Source organism: Oncorhynchus kisutch, linkage group LG24 (assembly GCF_002021735.2).
Source record: "Oncorhynchus kisutch isolate 150728-3 linkage group LG24, Okis_V2, whole genome shotgun sequence".
NCBI classification, from domain to species: Eukaryota; Metazoa; Chordata; class Actinopteri; order Salmoniformes; family Salmonidae; genus Oncorhynchus; species Oncorhynchus kisutch.
In genome coordinates, this window is record NC_034197.2 from 7,061,731 (window position 1) to 7,088,052 (window position 26,322).

General features: G+C 42.5%; 2 protein-coding genes across 3 annotated transcripts in view; both read right to left on the reverse strand.

The window, feature by feature from the left end:
• The window catches only part of LOC109869005 (mitogen-activated protein kinase 14A), a 32,977-nt gene extending 24,987 nt beyond the window's left edge, over positions 1-7,990 (reverse strand). Inside the window, exons 1-3 of one of the 2 annotated variants that reach the window (XM_020458812.2) lie at positions 7,223-7,990; positions 2,373-2,502; positions 1,078-1,136 (exon numbers count right to left, since the gene is read on the reverse strand). In XM_020458812.2, coding sequence (XP_020314401.1) covers positions 1,078-1,136; positions 2,373-2,502; positions 7,223-7,341 — 308 coding nt within the window. In that variant the 5' untranslated portion in view covers positions 7,342-7,990. The remainder of the gene's footprint in view (positions 1-1,077; positions 1,137-2,372; positions 2,503-7,222) is intronic. The other variant, XM_020458813.2, reaches the window with a different exon arrangement.
• A 114-nt stretch (positions 7,991-8,104) lies between these two features.
• On the reverse strand, positions 8,105-26,226 carry elapor1 (endosome-lysosome associated apoptosis and autophagy regulator 1). Its single transcript, XM_020459933.2, has 22 exons — positions 26,045-26,226; positions 22,295-22,415; positions 21,624-21,804; positions 21,184-21,331; positions 20,945-21,025; positions 20,660-20,765; positions 20,167-20,316; positions 16,804-16,892; positions 14,659-14,860; positions 14,210-14,338; positions 13,740-13,830; positions 13,330-13,435; positions 13,005-13,142; positions 12,460-12,720; positions 11,989-12,168; positions 11,545-11,695; positions 11,187-11,280; positions 10,854-10,955; positions 10,418-10,544; positions 10,010-10,188; positions 9,701-9,866; positions 8,105-9,404 (listed from the first exon to the last, which is right to left on the reverse strand). The coding sequence occupies exons 1-22, from the start codon at positions 26,129-26,131 to the stop codon at positions 9,336-9,338; spliced, it is 2,958 nt and encodes a 985-aa protein (XP_020315522.1). The 5' UTR covers positions 26,132-26,226; the 3' UTR covers positions 8,105-9,335.
• Positions 26,227-26,322: the final 96 nt, after the last annotated feature.

A 26,322-nucleotide genomic window follows, 5' to 3' on the forward strand; every position in this document is an offset into this window, starting at 1 on the left:
ATTTAGATTTTAATAGAATTTTGATTAACATCTTTGAATCTCAAAATCGTGGTCATCATCAATTAAATGAAACAGGTTAAGGATTCTCTCCATCTCTGTCTCCCTTGAGTCATTTGTGTCTTATTTAATCAAATAGTGCCCTTAAAGCATCAAAATGCATGTATAGTTGATTATATTAAAACACATTGGGTACATACATGGAAAAATATGTTTTAAAATTTTGACCAATCAATTAGTCTAAAAGAACAGACCACTATCGGTCGACCAATAACTGTTTTTTAAATTCATTTTTTAAAGTCGGGACAGCCCTAATATTTATTATTCTGTGTAAGAGGAACTTCTTCCACTGCAACCCTGCCATTGTTTAACATCTCTTGTTCTTTCTTTCTCTCTCTCCCCTCTCTGTGGAACCGGGTTGTTAATCTATCTGGGACAGTGGGGCGGCTGAGAGCACACTTCAGTTGCCTCTTCTGCTGGTGGAGTTGCCAGAGAGCTAGCCTGGCCCAGATCGATTTGTGTTCTTCCCAACTCCATTGCTCTCATTGTCGAGCCAAACGTGCTAAATAGTAGGAAGTGTAGGAACGAGAGGCCATTTCCTGCACATTTTCCTTCAGCAGAGGCAACAACAGGTCTAGGCTTGTGTGTGACACTCACTCAGCCAGGCACCCACACACAGTACACACAGTACACAAACATGAGGCAGTCGGCCAGCACTGACTCACTGAACAATCTGTCCACTTCCTCTTCTCACTGACTTTCAACATCAACAAACAGTAAATGCCTGAAGCCAAGGCACCCAGTGAGTAACTATTTCCAAGGTTGGGAAGGGAGATGTGGTAGTACTACTGAAAATAGTACCACAGGTACCCCTGGTGTTTCCTAGGCAGAGCAGGCTTTGTTTACTCTCTGTTGCTGGGAAAAGAAAGACACTTTGTGTACTCATTGTGTTTGAAGTGAGGCACTGATCCTCTGTCAATAGGCATTGGCTGAGTGAATGAAGGTTATGAAGGGATAATAAAGGAACATACAGTAGATAAAAGAAAATCGGTAGGCCTTAAGAGTTTCAATTCAACTCACACGTCATTGAACTCCTCCAGACTAGTAGCAGGTGTGAAGACATCTAGAAGGCCGATCACCTGAAACAGAGGCCAACGCAACAAGTAAGGAGGATTGTATCAGCTCTCCCAAATTATTTCATGACTCCACAATGAATTGGTTTCAGCAGAGTAGAGCATTGGAATACCTGGAACTAGAGCAGCGGAATACTTTAGCCAACAAATTCCTACAGTTGAGATCTCAGTCAGCAGCACAGTTGCATACTATGATTAATATAGCCAATATACTTCTGCTGCTTTTAAGAGAGAGAGAGAGAGGACTGAGCTCCAGAGAGAGGAGCAAAGACAAAGAGAGGGAAGTGGAACTAGAGCAGAAGAATACTTTAACCAACATATTCCTAGACTTATCGCAGCAGCAACATAAAACAGTTCTGCAGCTTTTAACCTCTTGGTAGTATTTTCAGTATTTTACCGTCCGGATGAAAAGCGCGCCCAAAGTAAACTGCCTGTTACTCCGGCCCAGAAGCTAGAATATGCATATAATTGGTAGATTTGGATAGAAAACACTTAAGTTTCTAAAACTTAAAATTATGTCTGTTGCGTATAACAGAACTGATATGGCAGGCGAAACCCTGAGGACAAACCATCCCCCCCGCCCAAATTTTTTTTGGGCCTACCACTGTTTTCAATGGGTGTCACCTTTATTATGATGTGACATTCTCCCAGGTTTTCCGGTAAAGACAATAACGATTCTCCGTCTTAAATTGTATAATTTATTTACGTAGGTTTGATTATAAACGTTGTTTGACTTGTTTGGAAAAACCTATTAGTAACGTTTGGGATTAATTTTGTATGCATTTTGATGGAGGGAAACTGGGTGGATTATTGACTGAAGCGCACCAGCTAAACTGAGTTTTTATGGATATAAAAGGACATTATCGAACAAAAGGACCAATTGTGATGTATCTGGGACCTTTTGGAGTGCCAACAAAAGAAGATCAAATGTAAGGCATTTATTATATTGCTATTTCTGACTTTCGTGGCGCACCTGCCTGGTTGAAATATGTTTTTCATGCTTTTGTATGCGGGGCGCTATCCTCAGATAATCGCATGGTGTGCTTTCCCGTAAAAGCCTTTTTGAAATCTGACACGGTGGCTGGATTAACAAGAAGTGAAGCTTTATTTTGATGTATTACACTTATGATTTTATGAAAGTAAAATATTTATAATTCTGTAGTTTGAATTTCACCGGATGTTGGCCAGGTGGGACGCTACCGTCCCACCGGCCCATAAGAAGTTAAGAGAGAGGAAACTCACGTTCTCATGTTTCATGTGCTTGAGCAGACGTAGCTCTCTGTAGGTCCTCTTGGCGTGGATAATGGACTGGAATGGCCGGGAGAGCTTCTTCACTGCGATCTTCAGACCGGTCTTCTCATCATAAGACGAGCTGGAGGAGACGTGATAGGGGTTTAAGCTACTGCAACAACTAGGCTACAACAATAGGATAAGATACTATTCATCACTCCCAAAATATTGCATCTGAAAATAAATACAATCATTACTGATAATATGCTATATTTGAAATTACCGATCAGTAGCATGTGACAAAACATAACTCCTCTTCTCATGTAGGCTTTAGACCAGGGTTATTTAATTCCAGTCCTGGAGGGCCAAAACAGTTCTGTTTTTCATCATCTCGTTCCAATCAGGGACAAATTCAGACCTGGGACATCAAGTGAGTGCAATTAACTACCAGGTAGAAACAAAAAACAGATGCTTCGGGCCTCCAGGAACAGAATTTAACAGCCCTGCTTTAGACATATAGGCTACAGCCTAAAACAAGTTGTTGCAGCCAGGTTGTCATTTTCCAAGAAGACACAGGAAAAACACACTTTTAAAATGGCTCACTAAAAGGCTGAGTTTGCATGAAACCAGATAAAGTGATGTAAGAGGTGCTGACGTAAGAAGGAAGAACTGACATCAGGTAAACAGAAAATGTCATCCCTCAGACTAAGGCAGCATCCCAAATGGCAAAAAATAAAAAATTAAATCAGCAGGGTCCATGGTTAGTAGTGCACTATGAAGGGTAACTGGTGACATTTGGGACACAATCTGAAACACAGCTGCGCTGTCAGGCCATGGCAAGTCTGACTGACAGGCTGGGGAAGGAGCATCTCTGGGGATATCTCAATAGGTGTTTCCAAGTGTCCTGATGTACCTTCTTTGCCCCCTTCTTAATACGTTACCAGAAAGAAAACATAGCCGTTCCGTTAAAATGACTGACAGGCTGGGGGACGAACGTCTCTCCCCGGGGGAGATTTCTATAGTCTTTCCCTCGATTCCTTGTGGCGTCGATCTCTCCTCGCTGCTTTCCAAAAAAGTCAAGAGGGAAGTGAGGAATACATTGGAGACAATCACCTTGGATCTTCTCCTCCAATGCTCTACTTTCTTCCTCTGACATCTTGAGGAGGCGAGGAGAGGGACGACCCAAAGACTTTAGAGATTCACCCTGGCTGAAAGACATACTGGGGGATGGAAGCCTAACTCTCACTTCCTCTTCCTTTGAATTTCTGCTAACCAGTCATGAGTGGTCAGCTGCTATATTGGATATGTGCGTTCTTATGTGCACTCTTGCCAACTCCATAGCTGCCATTGACAATTCCATAAGAAGTTGGCAAGAGGGCATTAACAGACTGGCACCCAAGCTAGTCAGTTGCTGTACACACTTAATAGTACAAAGCAGAGGTGCACAAACGCTTGTGGCCAAGGAGGTCAGGAGTCCCAGTGCCGCAAGCAAAACATTTAGATAAAGTTGTATGTATGCGAGCTGTGGTGCCCACATAACAGGGGGAAATCGTTATGAATAAACAGAAGCAAATATTTTATGCAATATAAAAATGTCCCTTGATCGGATACCCAACAGCACTAATCCGACCGTCAACAGTTAATCCTTTCTGCCTAGCAGCAGCACAGTGGTGCTGTTGTGCACCGCAACCTGCTGTGGGGAGCACAAACAGAAACAACAACCAGATGTTAACTTAGACAACAACAATCCAGCAGATGATACTGATGCCATAGCAGGTTCTGGGAGGTAATACTGGTTACTACTAGGCCCATTTTAAAAGTAAAGGAAACCTTTGAATAAATTATCCTTGATGGATTATGCTGCAGCAGCAGTAATACAGGAACCATTATGTGTAAAAAAAATAAAAAAATAAAAACTAGGCAAACATTAGTTTAGTAATTTAGAAGATTAGACCTAATGCCATGGGCTCACCTGGCCCTACCAAGGTAAAATAAACCTCAACACAGACATGTCGTCATTTACATTTGAGTCATTTAGCAGACACTCGTATCTAGAGCGAGTTACAGTAAGTGCAATCATCTTAAGATGGCTAGGTGGGACAACCACATATCTCAGTCACAGTACATAAATTGTTCTTCAAGTAAACAACCTACCAGTACTTCACAAGACTGGGTCCCAGTCTGTTCTCTCTTGCCAACGCCTTATGGAATTGTCAAGCCAATGCTTTGTTTGACAACGGAGTAGGCATAAGCACAAACAGATCTGAGAACAGGCTGGCACTTCAGTAAAAGTGAATTCAAATGGTAAAACAGATGTCAAAAGTCTAGAAATGGCCAAGAGAAATTTGATGTCATTCAAACGGTCGGTCCTAGGCTCGGTCCTAGGCCCCACACTTCTCAATTTACATCAACAACATAGCTCAGGCAGAAGCACTCTCATCCATTTATATGCAGATGATAGTCTTATACTCAGCTGGCCCCTCCCCAGATGTTGTGTTAAACAACAAAGCTTTCTTAGTGTCCAACAAGCTTTCTCCACCCTTAACCCTGTTCTGAACACCTCAGAAACAAAGGTCACATGGTTTGGTAAAAATAATACCCCTCTCCCCACAGGTGTTATTACTACCTCTAAAGGTTTAGAGCTTGAAGTAGTCACCTCATACAAGTACTTGGGAGTATGGCTAGATGGTACACTTTCTTTCTCTCAGCACATATCAAAACAGGCAGGCTAAAGTTAAATCTAGACTTGGTTTCCTCTATCCTTAAATCACTCCTCTTTCACCCCAGCTGCCAAACTAACCCTGATTCAGATGTCCATCCTACCCATGCTAGATTATGGAGACAATGCTCCTTATAGGACACATCACTGTGCTCTATACTCCACTGTAAACTGGTCATCTGTTACCCATCACAAGACCCACTGGTTGATGCTTATTTAGAAAATCCTCTTAGGCCTCACACCCTCCTATCTGAGATATCTACTGCAGCCCTCATCCTCCACATACAACACCCGTTCTGCCAGTCACATTCTGTTAAAGGTCCCCAAAGCACACACATCCTTGGGTCGCTCCTCTTCAGTTCGCTGCAGCTAGCGACTGGAACGAGCTGCAACAAACACTCAAACTAGACAGTTTTCTCTCAGTCTCTTCATTCAAAGACCCAATCATGGACACGCTTACTGACAGTTGGGGCTGCTTTGTGCAATGTATTGTTGTCTCTACCTTCTTGCCCTTTGTGCTGTTGTCTGTGCCCAATAATGTTTGTACCATGTTGTTGTTATGTTGTGTTGCTACCATGCTGTGTTGTCATGTGCTGCTGCCTTGTTATGTTGTCTTAGGTCTCTCTTGTTGTGATGTGTGTTTTGTCCTATATTTATATTGGCCTTTTGGTAGGCCATTTTTGTAAATAATATTTTGTTCATAACTGATTTGCCTAGTTAAATAAAGATTAAATAGAACATTTTCTCATCTAAAAAAAAAGTATAGACAGACAGACACCATCCCTTTTCCTCAATATCTAAGGAGCAAGAAATAACTACCGATTGTATGCCAGATATGTGAGAACTATGTTTAAATGACTTGGCGTTACAGGTTAGCTTATACAAAACGCTGCATAGATGTCTCAACTAGCCTGCTCTTGGTGATACCATCTCCATTCTCGATTTGGGGAAAAGGGAATCTTATAAAATGTCAGTGTCCAGTTGCAGGTCCGCCTACAAAAACCAAAGAAAGATTTCAAATCTTTTGTAGTTATGTTTCATATCGCTAGAGGTGGCGCCTCCCATTTTAGCTGCTGCAGATCTAGCATTTCCCACATCTTTGCAAGAACTAGTCGTTTCTATGCACACTGCCACGTGAAGAAGTAGATGACAGATATTTTTTGGTTGCATTGTATGATGTACTACACACGCAAGAGATATTTCTCACTAGATACAAAACATTGATTTAATATCTTACGTAGTTTCCTCTGGTTTTTGTAGACCCAACTGCAATGGACATTTATAAGATGCCCTTTTGCCAAAATCAAGAATTTCGACAGCATTGCCAAGACCAGGTTATAGTTGAGATATCTATGCAGCGTTTTGTATAAGGTAACCTGCAACGCCCATTAACGGAAACGTAGTTATCAGATATCTGAGTAAGATATGCACCTAGTCAAGACAGTAAATCAATTAGCCATATATCCCACTTAAAGTAGTTTGGTTGGACCTATTCTGGGCACATGAGTCACCATCTCATACAGAATTAAGTGGCATCACTGTGTGGAGGTTTAACAATAGATGTAAATTAGCCACTTAAGCTACAACGAGATCCACTACAAAACGGAAAACTTTGTGTCTAAATGCATTCCCCAAACCATTGGATGAAGTAGAATAGAACATAACAGAAACACTCGGTACACATCAGAAAGAAAACAATTGGGATGTTAATTAAGATGGCAACAATAACGGTTAGTTTCCAACTCTTTGTGGCTATCAATTCGCATCATATTTTCAATACTTGAATACGTTTCAAATGGATGTTGCTATTCAGATAACATTGTAACGTTAACCTATAAAAGTAGCTGGACACATTTAAATCGTAAGTGGCTGGGGACATGGCAACATGTCATGCAGCAACATAAACGAATGGTGCGTCTGACTAATGTTATTCTATTGTGTGAACACAGACTGGTTGGGGCAAGTTCGCATGCCCGCCCGCTCTCGCTGACACAGTTCGAGAATAGAAAGGGCCCATGGTCGCGCAGCGTTCTATTCTGAATGTAACTACTTAGCTGGCGTGCTAACTTTGGCGTCTATGCAGGCCTCGTATAAATTAATAGCTAGCTCTGCGCAAACATTGGACAAAAACCGTGTAAATTACCAAACTGATCCGTAGGCCCCGGACCCGACTGGAGACAACGTCTGGTAGCGTTCTGGTACCTCCCAAATCGTCTTGTTCACCTCCTGCCGATAAAACGTGGGTCTTTCTTTCAGCGACATTCCTGCAGAACAACCCTCAAACTGCAAGTTGTGACTTCTGCTTTTTGTTGGTTAAAGGTGTCAACTAGACTCGTGCAACTAACGTGAGTTCGCTAACTACTGTACTAGCTTGTTTAAGAAAACGCTCGGGAACTCTATCAACTTCAGTAGATGCTGGATGTAATGTTCGTTCGTGCACAATTATTTAAATTACGGTGAGAAAGCGTTTCTACTCCGATGTGCGTTCAGGCTCCCGGGATTTCACTGTGTTACATACCCAGCGCGCCCGTGCTCCTATGCTGCAACAACAAAATGTCGCGAAATGAGATCCAAATCCTTCTAGTCGCTCAAAGGACAAACCACGGAGTTTCTAACCCCAGAGGCTCAACATTACGAGACTTCCGGGAACGCTTATGAAACAAACCAAGCGGACTAGTTTGGGGTTTGAGAAGTGAAAAATGATTCCTTAGTTGTTAATTTTCTCAAAATCTAAAGGCACAACCTAGATTCGAGCCAATGCCTTAAGTAGTGGAGCATTTTATTACTCCGACCTCTGAAAGTTATAAACTGACACATAATTTTTGTATGGAAAAAAGTGCCGTTGATTTGACGGCCTGCACATGCGTAGTTCGGCGCGAGACCGTTAGACGTTAACGTGTTTCTGCGCATGAGCTTAGCTATCCAACGTCGCCATGACATCGCTTACACGCGTTATCGGGGAGTTGGAGTTTCTGCATATCGTCATACTGTAATGTCTTTGGACAAACGTCTTTTTTTCACAGAACCTTTTTTATAAGTTTATTTAAAAGCATAGACAAACAGTGAATTTAATGCTATGAAAATTACTTTCAAGATTCAATAAATGAAACATGTATCAAACATTAAGTAAATGGCTCTATTTCCAAATCAAATAAAACTATACCCCAGTAGTGGAGTAGAAATAAAATACAGTAATGCTTTTCACCAAATAATTTTGGCAACAGACAGTTGGATTTATTTTTAAATATATATATATATTTTAAAGATGTTGTATTATCATAAGGAAGACCCATAATGGCCTTTAATAATGAAAATGCACACGTTACTGTAAGACATAATTAATTCAACAAAAGCACAGGTTCACATGTTTCGTGGAAATATATCTAAAATATTGTGGAAAATAAATCTCACCATAAAAGATCAGGTACCCACTACATGGCTGCAAACTGTATTGCTATTAGCAGAGCAACAAATCGGTCCATATTAGCACCAAAACACCAACACGATTTCATTAGAAATGCATTCTCCTCCTGGAAACAAGCATTTGTTTTGATATGACCAAATACATAACTTCAGATGAAAAACATTCTCATTATCTAGTCCTTGCAACATCCCAGGGATGTTGAGGGTTTAAATTGAGTGTTTCTGAACAAAAGGTTTGCTCTGTTCATCTCTCTGTGAACTTATAAAGACTTCCATCATGTTCCGGCTGTTCCATTCATTCCTTTCTGTTTGGTTTAGAATATATGCTTCTTGTCCATTGGTGCTATGCAGTGAGGGGAGCAACATTCATACTGTTCAGGATGGTGCAACATTGCAGAACGTTCCAATAGAAATGTATTGTGTATAGGGTTGCAGAATTCTGGTAACTTTCCCCATATTTTCCAGAAATCCCAAGTTTTCCAGAAATCCTGGTTGTAGGAATCCCAGATTTCCTGCTTATTCCCTCTTGATTCCAGGAATCTTCCACCTGGGATTTCTGGAAAACCTGGGAATTTTGCAACCCTAATTGTGTAGAACAGAATGGGGTCCAGGAAATTGTCAGCTCTATTTAATACATTTCTATCTGCAACGCTCTTTACATTTCAACTCAATTAATAATTATTACATCCCATATGTGTTCCTTCATCCAGAGGTTGAAGGACGTTTCAGGTACTCTTCTAGCTCAGGGGTTTCCAAACTGGGGGGGTCCACCAGAGCCTTATCATTTTTAGGGCGCGCTGCGGCATAAAAAAAAACATTTGGGAATCCTCGCTCTAGCTCATCTCCATCTCCAAACCTGATGATGACTTCAGGGGAACAGAGTCAAATCCATCTGACGATCTCTGTGGAAACGCATCAAATACAGGTGTTCTCATTTTAGAGTGATCAAAACAATCATGGATAAGATAGTAACTAAGTTATATACTACTTTCCATTGCAATTTCAATGTCTCTTGGAGTTTTGAGTTACAGGATTACAGACACAGGTCAGGCATTTTATAACAAAAAAATCTTTGCAATGCAAAATATGTATACAAACCACATACAGTGATATATATATTGTGTCCAGTTCCCTGTATAAGGAGGACTCCTGTTTAAAAATTTTAAAAAACATCACATCACCACCTTTTTGGCCTCACCTCTCTGGAGAAGGACTTGATCTTCGTGAAGAAGGATTTCTTGGTGAGGTAGATCAGGTCGTCCTCTGCATCTTCCCCCTCCATGATGGCACAGCTGTCTGCAGCAGGCAGCTCACACTCCTTATCTCCAGCAGTCATCATCAGCTTGGAGTACTTATATTCCAGCCTGCATGTGGAGGCGAGAAAAACCACACACCGTCACTGGTGCAGGAATACACACACACACACAAATAGACTCCTGTCACTCCTCACAGGCATGTACAGGTGTACACAACACACACACACACACATAGACAGACTGTATCTTACTTGCGAGTTCTCTTCCAGAAGTAGCAGCTGATGCTGATGAGCAGTATGGCAGCGACCGTCCCTGTGGACACTCCGACCTTCAGCCAGAAGTCCAGGGTCACACAGGCACTGACCGTCTGGGCAGGAAGGGACACACCACCAGTGCACTGCAGGGGCTGCTGCCACACGTAGGTGGTTCTCTGAAAGAGAGAGCGAGAGAGAGACACACAAACACATACACACATTGGTACAATTTGGCTGTTTTGATAGTGTTATCGCAAGTCTACATTAGACAACATGCCTAGTTAAGAATCAAAAAGCTGCAAAGGACTGTCTGGCATGACGTAGAAGCTTTTTGTAGCCGTATGCTCCAAAGCCAGAAAAGAAGAGAGTACATTATTACAGAGTCCTATTTTCTGACAATCTTACCTGTATTCCTTGAATGCAGGCGCTGACTATCTCTCTGTAGTGGCTCTCTGTACAGAGTGGACAGGCATACAGAGACCGCCATAGGAAATGGAAGGAGCAACCGTCACACGTCCCCTCTGAACATTTACTGGACAGGAGAACAAAGACCGAATCAAATGTTAAAATTCGCCTAGCAACTGTTGGCGCTCTGCTCTTATTTGGGGTTGGGAGAGTTTAGCACACTGTAGTCTGCCAGACATCACACAGTACAGCTGGGGTCAAGGCTAAGCTGTAACATAGCAAGTATTTATTTGAGGTGGTGTAGTAGTTGTAGTTCCACCATTATTCCACAGGAAGTCACTCTCTGTACAAATATCAGCGTATCTGTCAGTTCAGCCACATTTTGAGAGTCCCCATAGCGTCCTTCAGTCAGTTCGTCATGTACAGTAGTCCATACCTTGGGAGTGTAATCTGGTCCTTTCCTGCCACTGTAGGATCACATCTCAGTCTGATGGTAGTCGTCCTTCCCTTTTTACATGCCTGTGTTGTTTCACTGGACCTGTGGTGGACATAATATGACTTCTAAATACAGAGTCCAGTGGCAGATAAAGAGAGGTTATATAGTACTGAGTTGGGATAGTACTCTATTGTAGAACAGCAAAATAGCCACCACTAGAACACCTAGAATGTCTCTGCATTAACATTTCAAAAGTACTGGCTTGAAAGTATACAACACCTCTGGAACACTAACAGATTAGTTTTATTTGAAAACCCAGATTGATGATGATACCTGTAGTAGAAAATGACATCAGGCAGGTTGGACTTGGTAATGAAAGAGCTCTCAAGGGAGGCAATGCTATCCAGAGATGTGTCAGAGGTAACCCCTTCAGACAGAAACAGAACATGTTAAAGAAAGAGAGGAGAAACATCGACACAGCAATGGTGACAGCGTTTTCTGTACACCACCCTGTTGATCATGATCAGTTGGTAAAGTTACCCAACAAAGAAAATGGACAATAGTCATTTAATGTGCATGCTTGGCTTCATGCAAAGCTGTCCCCAAGCCCCTTTACCAGCTAGGTGATTTTTGGTGTGTATCCATTGCTATTTGAGAGGGATGCACCATGGAGTAAAGCTTGATCTCTTACCAATGAGTGTGTCACCGATAGTGAAGGGTTGTGATGACACCACACTCTGACCTCTGACCTCAGAGGGCACCACAGTGGACTGGCAGGCATAACCTCTGACCTCCTTCCTGCTCTCTGTCACATTGTCCACGCACACCGCCACCTCTCTGCCCTACATGGGTCACAATAGAGAATCACCATAAATGTGAGTTTCTGTGTAACCATCGTTACTGTTTTCAAGGGGTAAATCTCAAAGGTATTTTTCTTCATTCCTTGCGTCCTATTTCCTTGAGTCAGAGGGAAGCGAGAAGAGCATTCGAGGAGATAGAAAGATGAGATCTTCTCCAAAGCTCTCCTCTGACATTTTGATCAGGTATGAAGAGAGGATGCAAGGAAGCGAGGAAAATCATTTTGAGATTGACCAAAGGTGTATTCTAAATATAATATGCATCCATCAGCCCGTACCTCTTCTCCACAGAGGCCGACCCTGAACTGGTGGAAGTATCGGAGGCCTTTACTGGTGAAGCGTGGGCTGCTCTGGAAGCTGGTGATGTTAGCCAGGGGCGTGAAGTCATATTGGAGGACCTCTCCTCCGCCGGTGGACTGCAGGTCCAGTCTACAGTCGCTAACACAGGCTGAGTGGGCCTGTGAGGGGATGGGGGGAGAAGCATTATTACCATACATTATCATGGACACAAATGTATTACCATTATCGGGGAAACAATGAAATGCATTATCATGGGCACACCTTCAAATCACAATAAATAAGTATTGTGTAACACAGGCTTTAAAAATGCAACAATGATGCATTGATCTTTATTAGTACTTTGATTTGTGTTCCGTTCCCAGCTATAAACCTTTACGCGCAGGCCTACGTTATCTGATCAATGCACGAATACAACAGTTCTTCAGTTCGTCGTCGATCCCTTTCCTCACCTTGTTGCTGTGCGTATTGGGTCCACAGTGGATACAGGCTGCCTCCCCTACAGTCTGATCAGCCCTGATGAAGGTGTTGGGAGGGCAGCTCTTACACACGCCTGTCCCATTGACCATGTAGTGGGCTGGAGGGCAGGGGACGCATTCTGAGGCTGACCCGGAGCCCAAGGCACAGTGGCGACACTGAGAGGCCACACCACCCACCACGTTGGTGATTTGGACCGTGTACATCTTGGCAAAGTCACTGCTGTACTGTCTCACCTGAGGAGAAGTTAGGGACAGTACTCACAGAGTATGGAAGGCTATGCCACACTAGTCAAACACACATCACTCCTTCATAAGTGGCTGAAATGTTATTGTGGAGTTGAGTCATGCAGAGATGCATTGTCGACAGAGATGTGTTAGTGTTTCGGAAGACAATGGGGCGTGTTGACCCTCAGGTAAAGGTCCACTTTCTGTGATGGAAAGCTCGGCAATGAAACGGCTGAAATTCCCATGGATCTAAGTGTGTTGAGTGTGAGTGTGTTTGTGTCCATCTATCTCACCTCACTGTAGGCTTGGGTGCGTTGGAAGCCCCAGGTAAAGCTTACGGTGCTGTTGCTCTTCACTAGGTAGGAGTAGGACTGTTTCCTGGTCGAGCCACTCCAGTGCTCCACCATGTCATTGGTCCTCTCACTGTAACCCTGGGAAAAGAACAAGAAGAACCCTTATATTTCATCCATTTTCCATACGGGCCACAGAATATGTATTTTTGTTTACATCAATGTTACAACTCTGTAGGTCTTGAATACGGATGAACCAAAATGCACTATGTGACTACAAATACTTTAAATTGTTGCATGAAGTGTGGCATTAGATATTCTCTCCCACCGCCATAAAGTAGAGGGTACAATCAGCGGTGCACTGGGTCTCAAAGACAAAGGAGATCCGCGACAGTTCACTCCTCTCATCATCTTTAGCCACCGAGTGAGGCAACCTAGGGAGACAGAAAATACTTAAGGTAACTTCTATTTTATTTATTTTTTATTTTTACTACAGCCACATCAATGACACCTACTGTACAACACATATACTGTAACATTACACATACAGTAATTATGCAAATATGTTCAATTCAAGGGTAACCCTTTTTTTTAGAAGGGTACCTATATAAAAGGACTCTATAACACATTCATAACTCACATTCATAACTCATACATAACCCATACATAACCCATTCATAAGCAGTTTCATTCGGGTGTTTTGTTGTAACTTCCACAGATTGACGCTGTGAGCCCTACCTGTATCCAGGGACAGTGAGTGAGAGCATCATGTAGTCAGAGTCCAGATCCCCTTGGGTGGTGTAGATGTACTCTCCTGCCACCTCCCATCCTGTCAGTCACAACAACAGATCAACAATCAATAACTTCACAGACCACCAACAGAGAGCGCACATCACGTCCAATGCAACACTCTCAGGATCAAGTAAATTACTGTATGACTGCTCATTCAAAAGTAGGCCTTTTTCACACTGCTGAATTTAGCCAAACCGAGCCAAGCAGAGCTGTACCATCTGTCCTGGTTACACAACAAAATCACCACAGTGCGGTTCGGGTCAGCGTGACAGTGTAAAAAGGGTATTTGAAACCTTTACATATGTACCAGTGCTCCTGAGTCCACTGTAACTATTGCCTATTCATAACTATGCCAGCCCATTACAACTTGGCTTGGTTTGCCTCAGTAGAGCGAAAAAGGTATTTGAGTCCCTTGCCTGTGCTCCTGGCTGAGTCGCTGTACTCCCGGCTGTAGACAGAGCTCCTCATGTTGTCGGGCATCTTGTTCCACCACTTGTACTCAAACCCCACCACCGGCTCTGTTCCGACAGGACACTCTGCACAGGCTGCACATAGAGTATGGATAGAGAGTTTTGGATAAAGAGACAGTAGAGGGTTTGTTGCCCACCAGCGGCCCTCAAGCAATCAGCACAGGCTGGATATGGACATGAGGGATTGAGAGCTACAGTTAAAATGGGTTTACATTTGTGCCAAAGTGGTCTTATGTCCCAAAGGGGACATAGAGGATTAAGTAAATAATTAATGTGACAAAAGATCAGACCGCATAAAAACATTGGCGTAAGTTAGCACCTAGCACAAAACATAGCACAATAATGTCTATTTCCGTTAATACATTTCATCAATTGTTGAGGAGGGGTTTTCCCACCTGTTCCATTAGAGTAGGATCCGTGAGGACAGGGTTCGCAGCCTGAGGTGTTGGTGACAGAGAAGCCAGGGTTACAGGGAGGGCAGGTCTCCATCTGTCCAGAGGCTGGTAGCTTCACCGCTCCTCCAGTACTGTTATGCACGGTCCCTTCAACAATCTCACTACAGATCTTTGGCTCGATCCACTTGTACATCAGCTGGGTCTAAGAAACACAGCAAGAGTTATGAATTACATTTAGATTTTAGTCATTTAGCAGACACTCTTATTCATGTATAATAGGTGTAATCAACTAAGTGAGGTAAAATAACCACATATCACATCAATGTACAGTACCAGTCAAAAGTTTGAACACACCTACTCATTCAAGGGTTTTTCTTTATTTTTACTATTTTCTACATTGAAAAATAATAGTGAAGACATAAAAACGATGAAATAACACATATGGAATCATGTAGTAACCAAAAAGGTGGTGAACAAATCAAAATGTATTTTATATTTAAGAATCTTCAAAGTAGCCACCCTTTACCTTGATAACAGCTTTGCACACTCTTGGCATTCTCTCAACCAGCTTCATGAGGTAGTCACCTGGAATTATTTTACAAGAGTCTTGAAGGAGTTCCCACATATGCTGAGCACTTGTTAGCTGCTTTTCCTTCACTCTGCGGTCCAACTCGTCCCAAACCATCTTAATTGGGTTGAGGTCGGGTGATTGTGGAGGTCAGATCATCTGATGCAGCACTCCATCACTCTCCTTCTTGGTCAAATAGCCCTTACACAGCCTTGAGATGTGTTTTGAGTCATAGTCCTATTGAAAAATAAATGGGATGGCGTACCGCTGCAGAGTGCTGTGGTAGCCATTAAGTGTGCCTTGAATTCGAAATAAATCACTGCCCTTGTCACCAGCAAAGCACTCCCACAGCATCACACCTCCTCCTCCTCCATGCTTCACAGTGGGAAACACGCATGCAGAAATCATCCGTTCACCTACTCTGCGTCTCACAAAGGCAGCGGTTGGAACCAAAAATCTCAAATTGGGACTCATAAGACCAAAGGACAGCTTTCCACTGGTCTAATGTCCATTGCTCATGTTCCTTGGACCAAGCAAGTCTCTCCTTCTTATTGGTGTCCTTTAGTCGTGGTTTCTTTGCAACAAATCGACCTTGAAGGCCTGATTCACGCAGTCTCCTCCGAACAGTTGATGTTGAGATGTGTCTGTTACTTGAACTGCGTGAAGCATTTATTTGGGCTGCAATCTGAGGTGCAGTTAATTGCCGATTTCTGAGGCTGGTAACTCTAATGAACTTATCCTCTGCAGCAGAGGTAACTCTGTGTCTTCCATTCCTGTGGCGGTCCTCATGAGAGGCAGTTTCATCATAGCGTTTGACAGTTTTTGTGACTGCAATTGAAGAAACGTTCAAAGTTCTTGACATTTTCAGGATTGACTGACCATGTCTTAAAGTAAAGATGGACTGTCATTTCTCTTTGCTTATTTGAGCTGTTCTTGCCATAATATGGACTTGGTCTTTTACCAAATAGCGCTATCTTCTGTATACCACCCCTACCCTGTCACAACACAACTGATTGGCTGAAAAGCATTAAGGAAAGACATTCCACAAATTCACTTTTAACAAGGAACACCTGTTAATTGAAATGCAATCCAGGTGACTACCTCATGAAACTGGTTGAGAGAATGCCAAGACTGTGCAAAGCTGTCATCAAGGCAAAGGGTGGCTACTTTGAAGAATCTCAAATATAAAATATCTTTTGATTTTTTTGAACACTTTTTTGGTTACTACATGATTCCATATGTGTTATTTCATAGTTTTGATGTTTTCACTCTTATTCTACAATTTAGAACATTTTACAAATAATGAAAAACCCTGGAATGAGAAGGTGTGTCCAAACTTTTGACTGGTACTGTATATATGCTACATTTTGGATAATCATCATGACTGAGCACATACTGGTTGAATAGAACCTGTCAGGGCTAAACAGGAAATTAATATGTAAGGAAAGCTGATACCAACTCCAGCTGGTGGTCACTGCAGTGACCTGAGCCATGAAAAACCAACTGACTGCTCACATAAGAACAGCATTGTCAGTCAGCTTCATTTACTTTCTCATTTACTTTTCCCATAGTATTACCTGTCCTTTGGAGTCACATGGGGTGTGTGTGTAGAAGTAGTCACTGGTGGTACATGCAGGCCTCCGCTTGCAGCTCCCTGATCCGGCCTCTGGAAGAAGAGTTTGAACAAGGAAACAAAGGTTGTGTTCAGTAGGTTGTGTTCAGTCACATTTCGAAACAGAGTGGTAGTGCATGAACTTGTCCAATAACAAAACAGATTTTTGTGTTCTGTTGCTAAACATTTTGTTACGGTGTACCTTACTGAACACGACCCAGGGGAAAACCGCCAGGAGGCAGGAGAAAAACACAACCACCATTAAGATCCAGAGATACCATACACACTTAGACTAAGTCAACCAACCACACAGCCTGTGCATTTAAATGAACCAAGAGCATATACAGTATATTTGCATAAATTACAAATGTGTGTGGTGACTTGCAAATGAGCAATCCATTATTCAAGCGGTTGTAACAGGGAGAAATATCTAGTTTACTTACACTTAGGTTGGAGTCATTAAAATAATTTTTCAACCACTCCACAAATTTCTTGTTAACAAACTATAGTTTTGGAAAGTCGGTTAGGACATCTACTTTGTGCATGACACAAGTCATTTTTCCAACAATTGTTTACAGACAGACATTATTTCACTTATAATTCACTGTATCACAATGCCAGTAAGTCAGAAGTTTACATACACAAAGTTGGAAAATTCCAGAAAATGAGGTCATGGCTTTAGAAGCTTCTGATAGGCTAATTGACATCATTTGAGTCCATTGGAGGTGTACCTTTGGATGTATTTCAAGGCCTACCTTCAAACTCAGTGCCTCTTTGCTTGACATCATGGGAAAATCAAAAGAAAAGACTTCAGAAAAATAATTGTAGACCTCCACAAGTCTAGTTCATCCTTGGGAGCAATTTCCAAACACCTGAAGGTACCACGTTCATCTGTACAAACAATAGTACGCAAGTATAAACACCATGGGACCACGCAGCCGTCACACCGCTCAGGAAGGAGACGCGTTCTGTCTCCTAGAGATAAACGTACTTTGGTGCGAAAAGTGCAAATCAATCCCAGAACAGCAAAGGACCTTGTGATGATGCTGGAGGAAACAGATACAAAAATATCTATATCAGTAAAATAAAGTAAAATGAGTCCTATATTGACAAAACCTGAAAGGCCACTCAGCAAGGAAGATGCCACAGCTCCAAAACCGCCATAAAAAAGCCAGACTACGGTTTGCAACTGCACATGGGGACAAAGATCGTACTTTTTGGAGAAATGTCTTCTGGTCTAATAAAACAAAAATAGAACTTGTTTGGCCATAATGACCATCGTTATGTTTGGAGGAAAAAGGGGGAGGCCTGCAAGCCGAAGAACACCATCTCAACCGTGAAGCACGGCGGTGGCAGCATCATGTTGTGGGGGTGCTTTGCTGCAGGAGGGACTGGTGCACTTCACAAAATAGATGGCATCATGAGGTAGGAAAATGATGTGGATATATTGAAGCAACATATCAAGACATCAGTCAAGAAGTGGGTCGCAAATGGATCTTCCAAATGGACAATGACCCCAAGCACACTTCCAAAGTTGTGGCAAAATGGCTTAAGGACAACAAAGTCAAGGTATTGGAGTGGCCATCACAAAGCCCTGACCTCAATCCTATAGAACATTTGTGGGCAGAACTGAAAAAGCATGTGCGAGCAAGGAGGCATACAAACCTGACTCAGTTACACCAGCTCTGTCAGGAGGAATGGGCCAAAATTTACCCAACTTATAGTGGGAAGCTTGTGGAAGGCTGCCCGAAACGGCAGTTAAACAAGTTAAACAATTTAAAGGCAATGCTACCAAAGACTAATTGAGTGTATGTAAACTTCTGACCCACTGGGAATGTGATGAAATAAATAAAAGCTGAAATAAATCATTCTCTCAACTTTTATTCTGACATTTCACATTCTTAAAATAAATTGGGGATCCAAACTGACCTAAGACAGGGAATTTTTACTATGATTAAATGTCAGGAATTGTGAAAAACTGTGTATAAATGTATTTGGCTAAGGTGTATGTAAACTTCCCACTTCAACTGTATGTAGTACCAGTCAAGGTTTGTACACACCTATTCATTCCAGGGTTTTTCTTTATTTAAAAAAATGTGTTTGAGACAAATCAGTTGTGTTGTGACAAGGTAGGGTTGGTATAAAGAAGATTATTTTGGGGAAAAACGAATTCATATTATGTCAATAACAGCTCAAATAAGCAAAGAGAAATGACAGTCCATCATTACTTTAAGACATGAAGGTCAATCAATCCTGAAGTGCAGTCGCAAAAACCATAAAGTTCTATGATGAAACTGGCTCTCATGAGGACCGACACAGGAAAGCAAGACCAAGAGGATAAGTTCATTGGTTACCAGCCTTAGATTGCAGCCCAAATAAATGCTTCACAGAGTTCAAGTAACAGACACATTTCAACATCAACTGTTCAGAAGAGACTGCGAGACAAGCTGGCCTTCATGGTCGAATTGCTGAAAAGAAACCACTACTAAAGGACACCAATAAGAAGAAGAGACTTGATTGGGTCAAGAAACACGAGCAATGGACATTAGACCGGTGGACATCCGTCCTTTGAGTCCAAATTTGAGATTTTTGGTTCCAACCGCCGTGTCTATGTGAGACGCAGAGTACGCCGTGTCTATGTGAGACGCAGAGTAGGTGAAGGGTTATTCTCTGCATGTGTGGTTCCCACCGTGAAGCATGGAGGAAGAGGTGTGATAGTGTGGGCGTGCTTTGCTGGTGACACTGTCAGTGATTTATTTAGAATTCAAGGCACACTTAAACAGCATGGCTACCACAGCATTCTGCAGCGATACTTCATCTCATCTGTTTTGCACTTAGTGGGACTATCATTTGTTTTTCAACAGGACAATGACCCCAAACCCTCCTCCAGGCTGTGCAATGGCTATTTGACCAAGGAGAGTGAGGGAGTGCTGCATCAGATGACCTGGTCTCCACAATCACCCGACCTCATTGAGATGTTTTGGGATGAGTTGGACCGCAGAGTGAAGGAAAAGCAGCCAACAAGTGCTCAGAATATGTGGGAACTCCTTCAAGACTGTTGGAAAAACATTCCTCATGAAGCTGGTTGAGAGAATGCCAAGAGTGTGCAAAGCTGTCATCAAGGGAAAGGGTGGCTATTTGAAGAATCTCAAATATAAAATATATTTAATTTGTTTAACACGTTTTTGGTTACTACATGATTCAATATGTGTTATTTCATAGTTTTTGTCTTCACTATTATTCTACAATGTAGAAAATAGTAAAAAATGAGTAGGTGTGTCTAAACTTTTGGACTGGTACCGTAGTTGGTGCTAGAATGCAAACATACCTGCATATTTGTCTACTTCACACTGCTGGCACACCGTGGCTCCCTTGTTGGAGTAGGAGTCAGCAGGGCAGGGGGTACAATGAGCAGAGCCTGGCTTGGCGCTGTAGGTCCCAGGTTTACAATGGAAACACTCTGACGTATAGGCAACCCCTGGAGGAGAAGGACGATTACCAATCAGTAATGATTAACAGAAACGAGAGTAAGAAGAGGTGTGCATCTTAGCTTTACAGTTTTTCACATTGCAGCACTTTTGAGGGGTGGCCCCAACCGGGACGTAAACCTCGGTTCAGCGACTGTCAAACCGTTACACCAAGAGATCCTAATCTCTTGACGAGTTTGCTAGGTGTTGGGTATACAAATTGCTCAAATGTTTTGACTAATCATTCAAATATTCCTGCCGGGGTATCATAATCAAGCCTAAATAAACAAGGGAGGGGAATCTGAAAACAATTCAGGATAAAAAATGATGACATTGATGACTGCTGTATAGTACCTGAGATAGCAATGTTGCGAAGCAGCACAGGTTTGACAGCACTGCCCACCAGTGCAAAAGACGTGGTCCTCCAGTAGAGCACGTTGTTGCCTCGATTCAGCTTCAACTGGACAGAGACAGAGAGTGAGAGAAACCGTCGGGGTCATACATAAACCCCCTTAATATGTTAATAGACATTAGCATAGCTCACGCAGATAAGATTTGGTTTAAGGTTCTGAGATTAGGGTCACCCACCCCACCATGCTCAGTGTATGGACATGTGGGGGCTATATTAGTAAGTCTCACATTGTGGGGAGTCCAGTCTTTCTCTGAGGTCCTCATCCAGCGACCCTCAGAGTCTGTGGACTCGCACTGGTCATTCTGAACCTGGACGGAGGACAAGACAGTGCGAGGAGATCAATATAACATTGCTGCCTGACACACACAGTTGAGTTCATTATAGCCCTGTCCATTGGAATGAATGAAGAGTATCATCATGGAACACTCACATAGAACACTTAAAACATAGAACATGCAACACTCACGTAGAATTCAAAGAAGATGGTGTTGTCTGGGTAGAAGTACTCAAAGGACACAGTGCCTGCTTTCTTCAGGCTCACCGCGTAGGACAAGGTAGAGGTGCACTCATCTATGTTCGAGGCAATGTAGTCGCCTTTCGGTATCCAGGTCGAGCTATAGCGGAAGACAAAAGAGACAAATACTGTTAGAAATAGACAGTAGCTCTAAAGGTTGAGATAAATAGGAACCAAGTATAAGGGTGGCTTCCAATGCACTAAACAGTATGCGGCTGTGTAGAAAGGTAGCCTGGTCCCAGATCGGTTTGTACTGTCTTGCCAACAGGAATTGGCTGTACAGATCTGGGACCAGGCTGATGTAAATGGCCATCAAATAACCGAAGCTTGAGATGAAGAGTTACTACTCTCTTGCCACACCCGCTGTAAGCAAGACAGAGAGAGATACTGACTTTGAGCAGTTGGTGTAGATGTCAGCTATGTTCATGTTCATCCCGTGTGAGATGAAGCCAGCCGGCATGCTGTCCCACTCATCGAAGGCCACGCCCGTCCCCAGAGAGTAGGTCCCACCAGAACACTTCTGACACTCCTGGCTTCTCATGTCCAGGAACTCCCCCTCGCTGCAGGAGAACGCTGGGGGGGGGGGGGGGGGGTGAGACTAGTGCAGGCCAGGAAGACACTGTGGGTGCATCTCAATAGTCCTTTCTTTGCTCCTCACATCCTCTCTCCCCGCCTCTTCAAAACGTCATAGGTTCTGAGGAGAAGACGTCCTCCAATGGTCTCCTCACTTAACTCCGACGTTTTGAAAAGGAGGTGAGGGAGAAGGTGAAGTATCAAGAGAAAGACTGAGACTTACCTTGAAACTGTGTACTGCATGTAGAGAGTTGTAATAAGGGTATACTTATGACTGTGATATTGGATCGAGGGATGGGTGTTATATAGTATAGTTAGTACATGGTATGAAAGTAGAGCAAGGTAGGGTGGGTAGGGTAGGGTAGGGTAGGGTGGGGTAGGGTAGGTAGGTGGGTGGGTAGGGTAGGTAGGGTGGGTAGGGTGGGTAGGGTAGGTAGGTATGTAGGTAGGTAGGTAGGTAGGTAGGTAGGTAGGTAGGTAGGGTACTCACTACACTGTGTGCCCTTGACAGGGTCAGGGAGGCCTGTGCACGTGTCTGGTTTGTTGGGCACCGCCACCCTCCATCGAGACCCCAGCACATCGCAGTCTGTGTACTCAAAGTGGTAGTCGGACTGCAAGAAAAAACACACCCAGACTCACACTTCTCAGGTATTTATATATACTTTGTGTATAGAACCTGAACAATGGATGAAATGCTCACAAGGTAGTCCTCTAATGGTGACACTAGTTTTTGAAAAGTAGGTGGAGTGTACTAGTTTGAGATCAGTGTATTGGGACTTTTTGGAACATGACATCACACAGGTTATGACCTAATTCACAGATATCCATTCAGAGTATATTCAAGTCAACTCCTAAATAAACTCACATTCATTTTGATGGACCATTTTACCATTGTAATCATGCTCAGAGAGTCTAAAATTTGTGAAATAATACATTTTGACTGATTTAACTGACTTAAAAATGTTATAACTGGCCAATACACATGATTTCTCAACATAATGCATTACCTTCAGCACGAATTTCCCTCTAAACTAGACCAACCCCCTTTCCAAATAGAAGGATCGGATCAATATTTGCGCAGTCAAGAGGCTGCTGCCTCACCTGTTGTCTTAATCTCCCTCACCTTGGGGTTATTGACTTATTTAGTAGCCAAGGAAAAAGATGGAAAAGCTACAGACCAGGCCAACCCTTCTGTCAACAACTCATCGCAATCATCTCTTAGCGAGTCATTACAACTACAGACAGAGGACAGGCAACATAAGATGTCTTGTTTGTTTCAAGTGGCTTTGCTATAGGTGTGATAGAGTGCCAACAAGAAACAGTAAACGTTAAGTCTTCCTTCGACAAAGGTTGCTATAGGTGTAGCCCTCCCATCATAACGTCATTGTAGGAGTACTCTTTACTTAGAAGATGTAAGCAGTGAGTCAGTAAGCAGATTATAAAATGCATACTGAGAATATACAGAAGAGTACTGTCTCTTCCTAGCCTGGTCCCAGATAGAGTATGTTTGTACTATCATTCCAACTCCTTGTCACTCACTGACATGATAATTCCATAAGGGGTTGGAAAGACAGCAGAAATGGACTGGCACTCATGCTCTTCTCATAGCCACTGTGGAGTGGCGTGAGTCCTGACAAGCAAGGCTAGTACAGGGGTGAAAGTCAAGGCATCTAAATAGGCCATTGGGCCACATATGTCAAGAATTACTGGGCTACGTCTCAAATGATACCCTATTCCCAACCTAGTGCACTACTTTTAACCAGGGCCCATAGGACTCTGTTCAATAGTATTGCACTGTAGAACAAGACCACTTTGCAGAGGAAACCTAACCCCCACTCTGGACCATGTAGGATTAATAGTTAACAACCAGCAGACAAATGTTCCCTCTAACACACTTCTGTTTTTTATTAGTGCAGCTACATTAGCTTTTGTTTTAGAGATAAGGGGAGTGAGTGGGAGGAGAAGAGGGAGAGAGGGGGGGGGAGACAGAGAGGTAGAAGAAGAGAGAGAGACAGAGAGACAGAGAGAGGAGAGAGAGAGTGGGAGAGGGAGTGAAAGTGAACCGTTGATGGATAAAATGAAAATTCATGAATTGAAGATGTGCTCTGCCTGGCTCGAATCTAATACTCCTTGTTCATAAAAACATGAGTAAACCGTGGCAACGGGACATTGTGACCCTGTCTCCTCATGGTCTCACAGGCACACACACACAGGTTCTGTCAGAAAACAAATCATTCTGATGAATCAGTCAGCCATGGTGTCCCTTCAACTTAATCTGCCTCTAAGCTCTCTCACCTTGAGGTAAAGGTGGCTGTAGGTTTCCTGGAACACATTGTCCTTACATGGGCCTAATCATGTTGCCAAGTCACTTGGGGATGTTAGTTCTACTATAAACTGTTTTTGCTCCAGCTGATTTTGCTAAGCATTTATGAAATGTGTACAGCTTATGAATGTGTTACGTATGACTTAAGAATGTGTTATGAAGTCTTTATGTAACCTTGTTAACCCAAACAAGGAATTGGGTCATATATATGGTGACAACTTCCAATACCAGCAAGCATGGTGCATATCAGCTCTCCATTCACACCCCAGCAACAACGCTATTGATACAAGAAATGCCTAGGCATTATCAAACACCACAGTAGTTATGCAAATAGTAAGAAGAGAAAGTAGACTACAGCCAGGAGAGTTGTTAACTGGAGAACTAAGGACTTGCTTAAGGCAGAAAACTGTTGCACACACACAGGCATCTAATAAAGGCTATGTAAGCAACACCAAACTAACTGACGCCATACCAGTGTAACACATGTCCATAAGAGAAATGCTGCTAGCAGAAGCCTCTACAGCAGGGGTACTCAAGTACTATTTGAGACAGTCCGGTCTCACAGATTTCCTAGGTGGAAAAGAACGGTCTGAATGGATATTGTCATTCATCAGCGTGATAACATTTTGTAGTTTTAATGCTAATTTCCTACAATTCTACACATTTTGCCATGTCTTATGTGTGTTCATATGATACTGGGGTGGAAGCCCGACTGAGTTTGCCCCCCAAAACAAACATTTCCCTACACCCGCAATAACATCTGCTAAATACGTGTGTATGACGAATAAATGTTTTTATTTGAAAATGTTTTGTCTTTTTTATTTGGGACCCATGGTCCGTATTGACCCCGTTCTTGGTCCAGATCCGGCCTGCAGTCTGTCTGTTGAGTACAGGAGCTCTGCAGTACTGAATTCCGTTAACATGACATTGACAAACTCTTTAGGAAAGTAGAAAATTAGGCATCTATTGTTTTTACGGTTCATTTCTGTATAGGCTACCTCAGAGTGAATGTGTGTATGGGGTTGATGATGGTTCAACAGAGTTTTAAAATGATTACATTTGACCTCAGCGCTTAAAATAAAATAAATAGAGAACAGTTGGGCTGTTGATTAGGTCTAGGGGTACAGTTCAGCACCTCTTACCACCAAGACTCCTTCTCCCACCACCCCCCATGCTGAAAAGTGTGATAAAACAGTTTTAAAAAAACACCTGACCCCCACTATCTTGAAATACCATAATATTCCATCAGAATTCTAACAGACATACCAACAGCTTTGCATTTATTCTGTCCTATAACTGGCCATTCAGCCATGTGTGACTGTTTTGAATTGTATGGTTCTGATAACTCATTGCTTTTTGCATCATATTTCCATAAAGCCTACAATAGCAAACGTCTATTACTCATAAAATATTCCTACTAATTGTGTGAAGGGTACTTCTTCAAATACGATCAGGTATCTAGATCATCTTCACTTATGATGGCTCGTTGTTTACAGTGTAGTGCATTTATGGAGGTCAAATTCAGAGGTTACTAACTGAGACGTAAGCTACATCAGACAACGTGTATGTCAATATGAATGAGTTCTGCTCCAACTGATCAGTCAATATGCTTTTCATAATGGACCATAAAAGGATGGATCATGTATTTTTTTTAAACGGCATTGAAAACTACAGGAAAATGTTTGCAATTATTCTGTAGAAATTCCCAGCTAGTTAATAGAAACGTTACAGTTTAGTTAAGTTATCTGAAATCCGAGTTATACAAAATAAATGTACAATTATGTGAAGCAATGCAATAGGTGAAGAATGAAGACAGAATGGAGTGCACTTTATGTAATTGTTAAGCCATATGGGTGAAAATACAGTCAATTAGTCACAATTATGTTTAAAGGCAATTTATCATTCCATGCTCCTTACCTCTTTGCATATGGGCAAATCACTGGACGCATAAATTTGAAAAAAAAATAGCCAAAGAAGGTGAAGAAAACTGTGTGAAGCTTTCATCTTTCTTGAGCAGCAGGTAGGCTACAATTAACAGCTTGCAGGTCCACTCTACGCTGGAGGTGAAACTCATGCGGGGCGGAGGGTTGAATTTATGCCACGACAGCTGGCAGCATCCTCTAGCAGTCTACCTATGAGGCGCAGGCGCTTTCACTCTCTAGATAGCGCTCTGAAAATAATTAAATAAAATGCTC

What these genes read in the sequence shown, in the direction of transcription:
- elapor1 (XM_020459933.2), bottom strand. Translation starts at nt 26,131, where the DNA reads ATGAAAGCTTCACACAGTTTTCTTCACCTTCTTTGGCTATTTTTTTTT. An exon ending in TGTCAAGGGCACACAGTGTA is followed by an intron (nt 21,805 to 22,294) that starts GTGAGTACCCTA and finishes CCCCCCCCCCAG; the next exon opens with CGTTCTCCTGCAGCGAGGGG. An exon ending in GTACCCTCTACTTTATGGCG is followed by an intron (nt 13,143 to 13,329) that starts GTGGGAGAGAAT and finishes TTCTTTTCCCAG; the next exon opens with GGTTACAGTGAGAGGACCAA.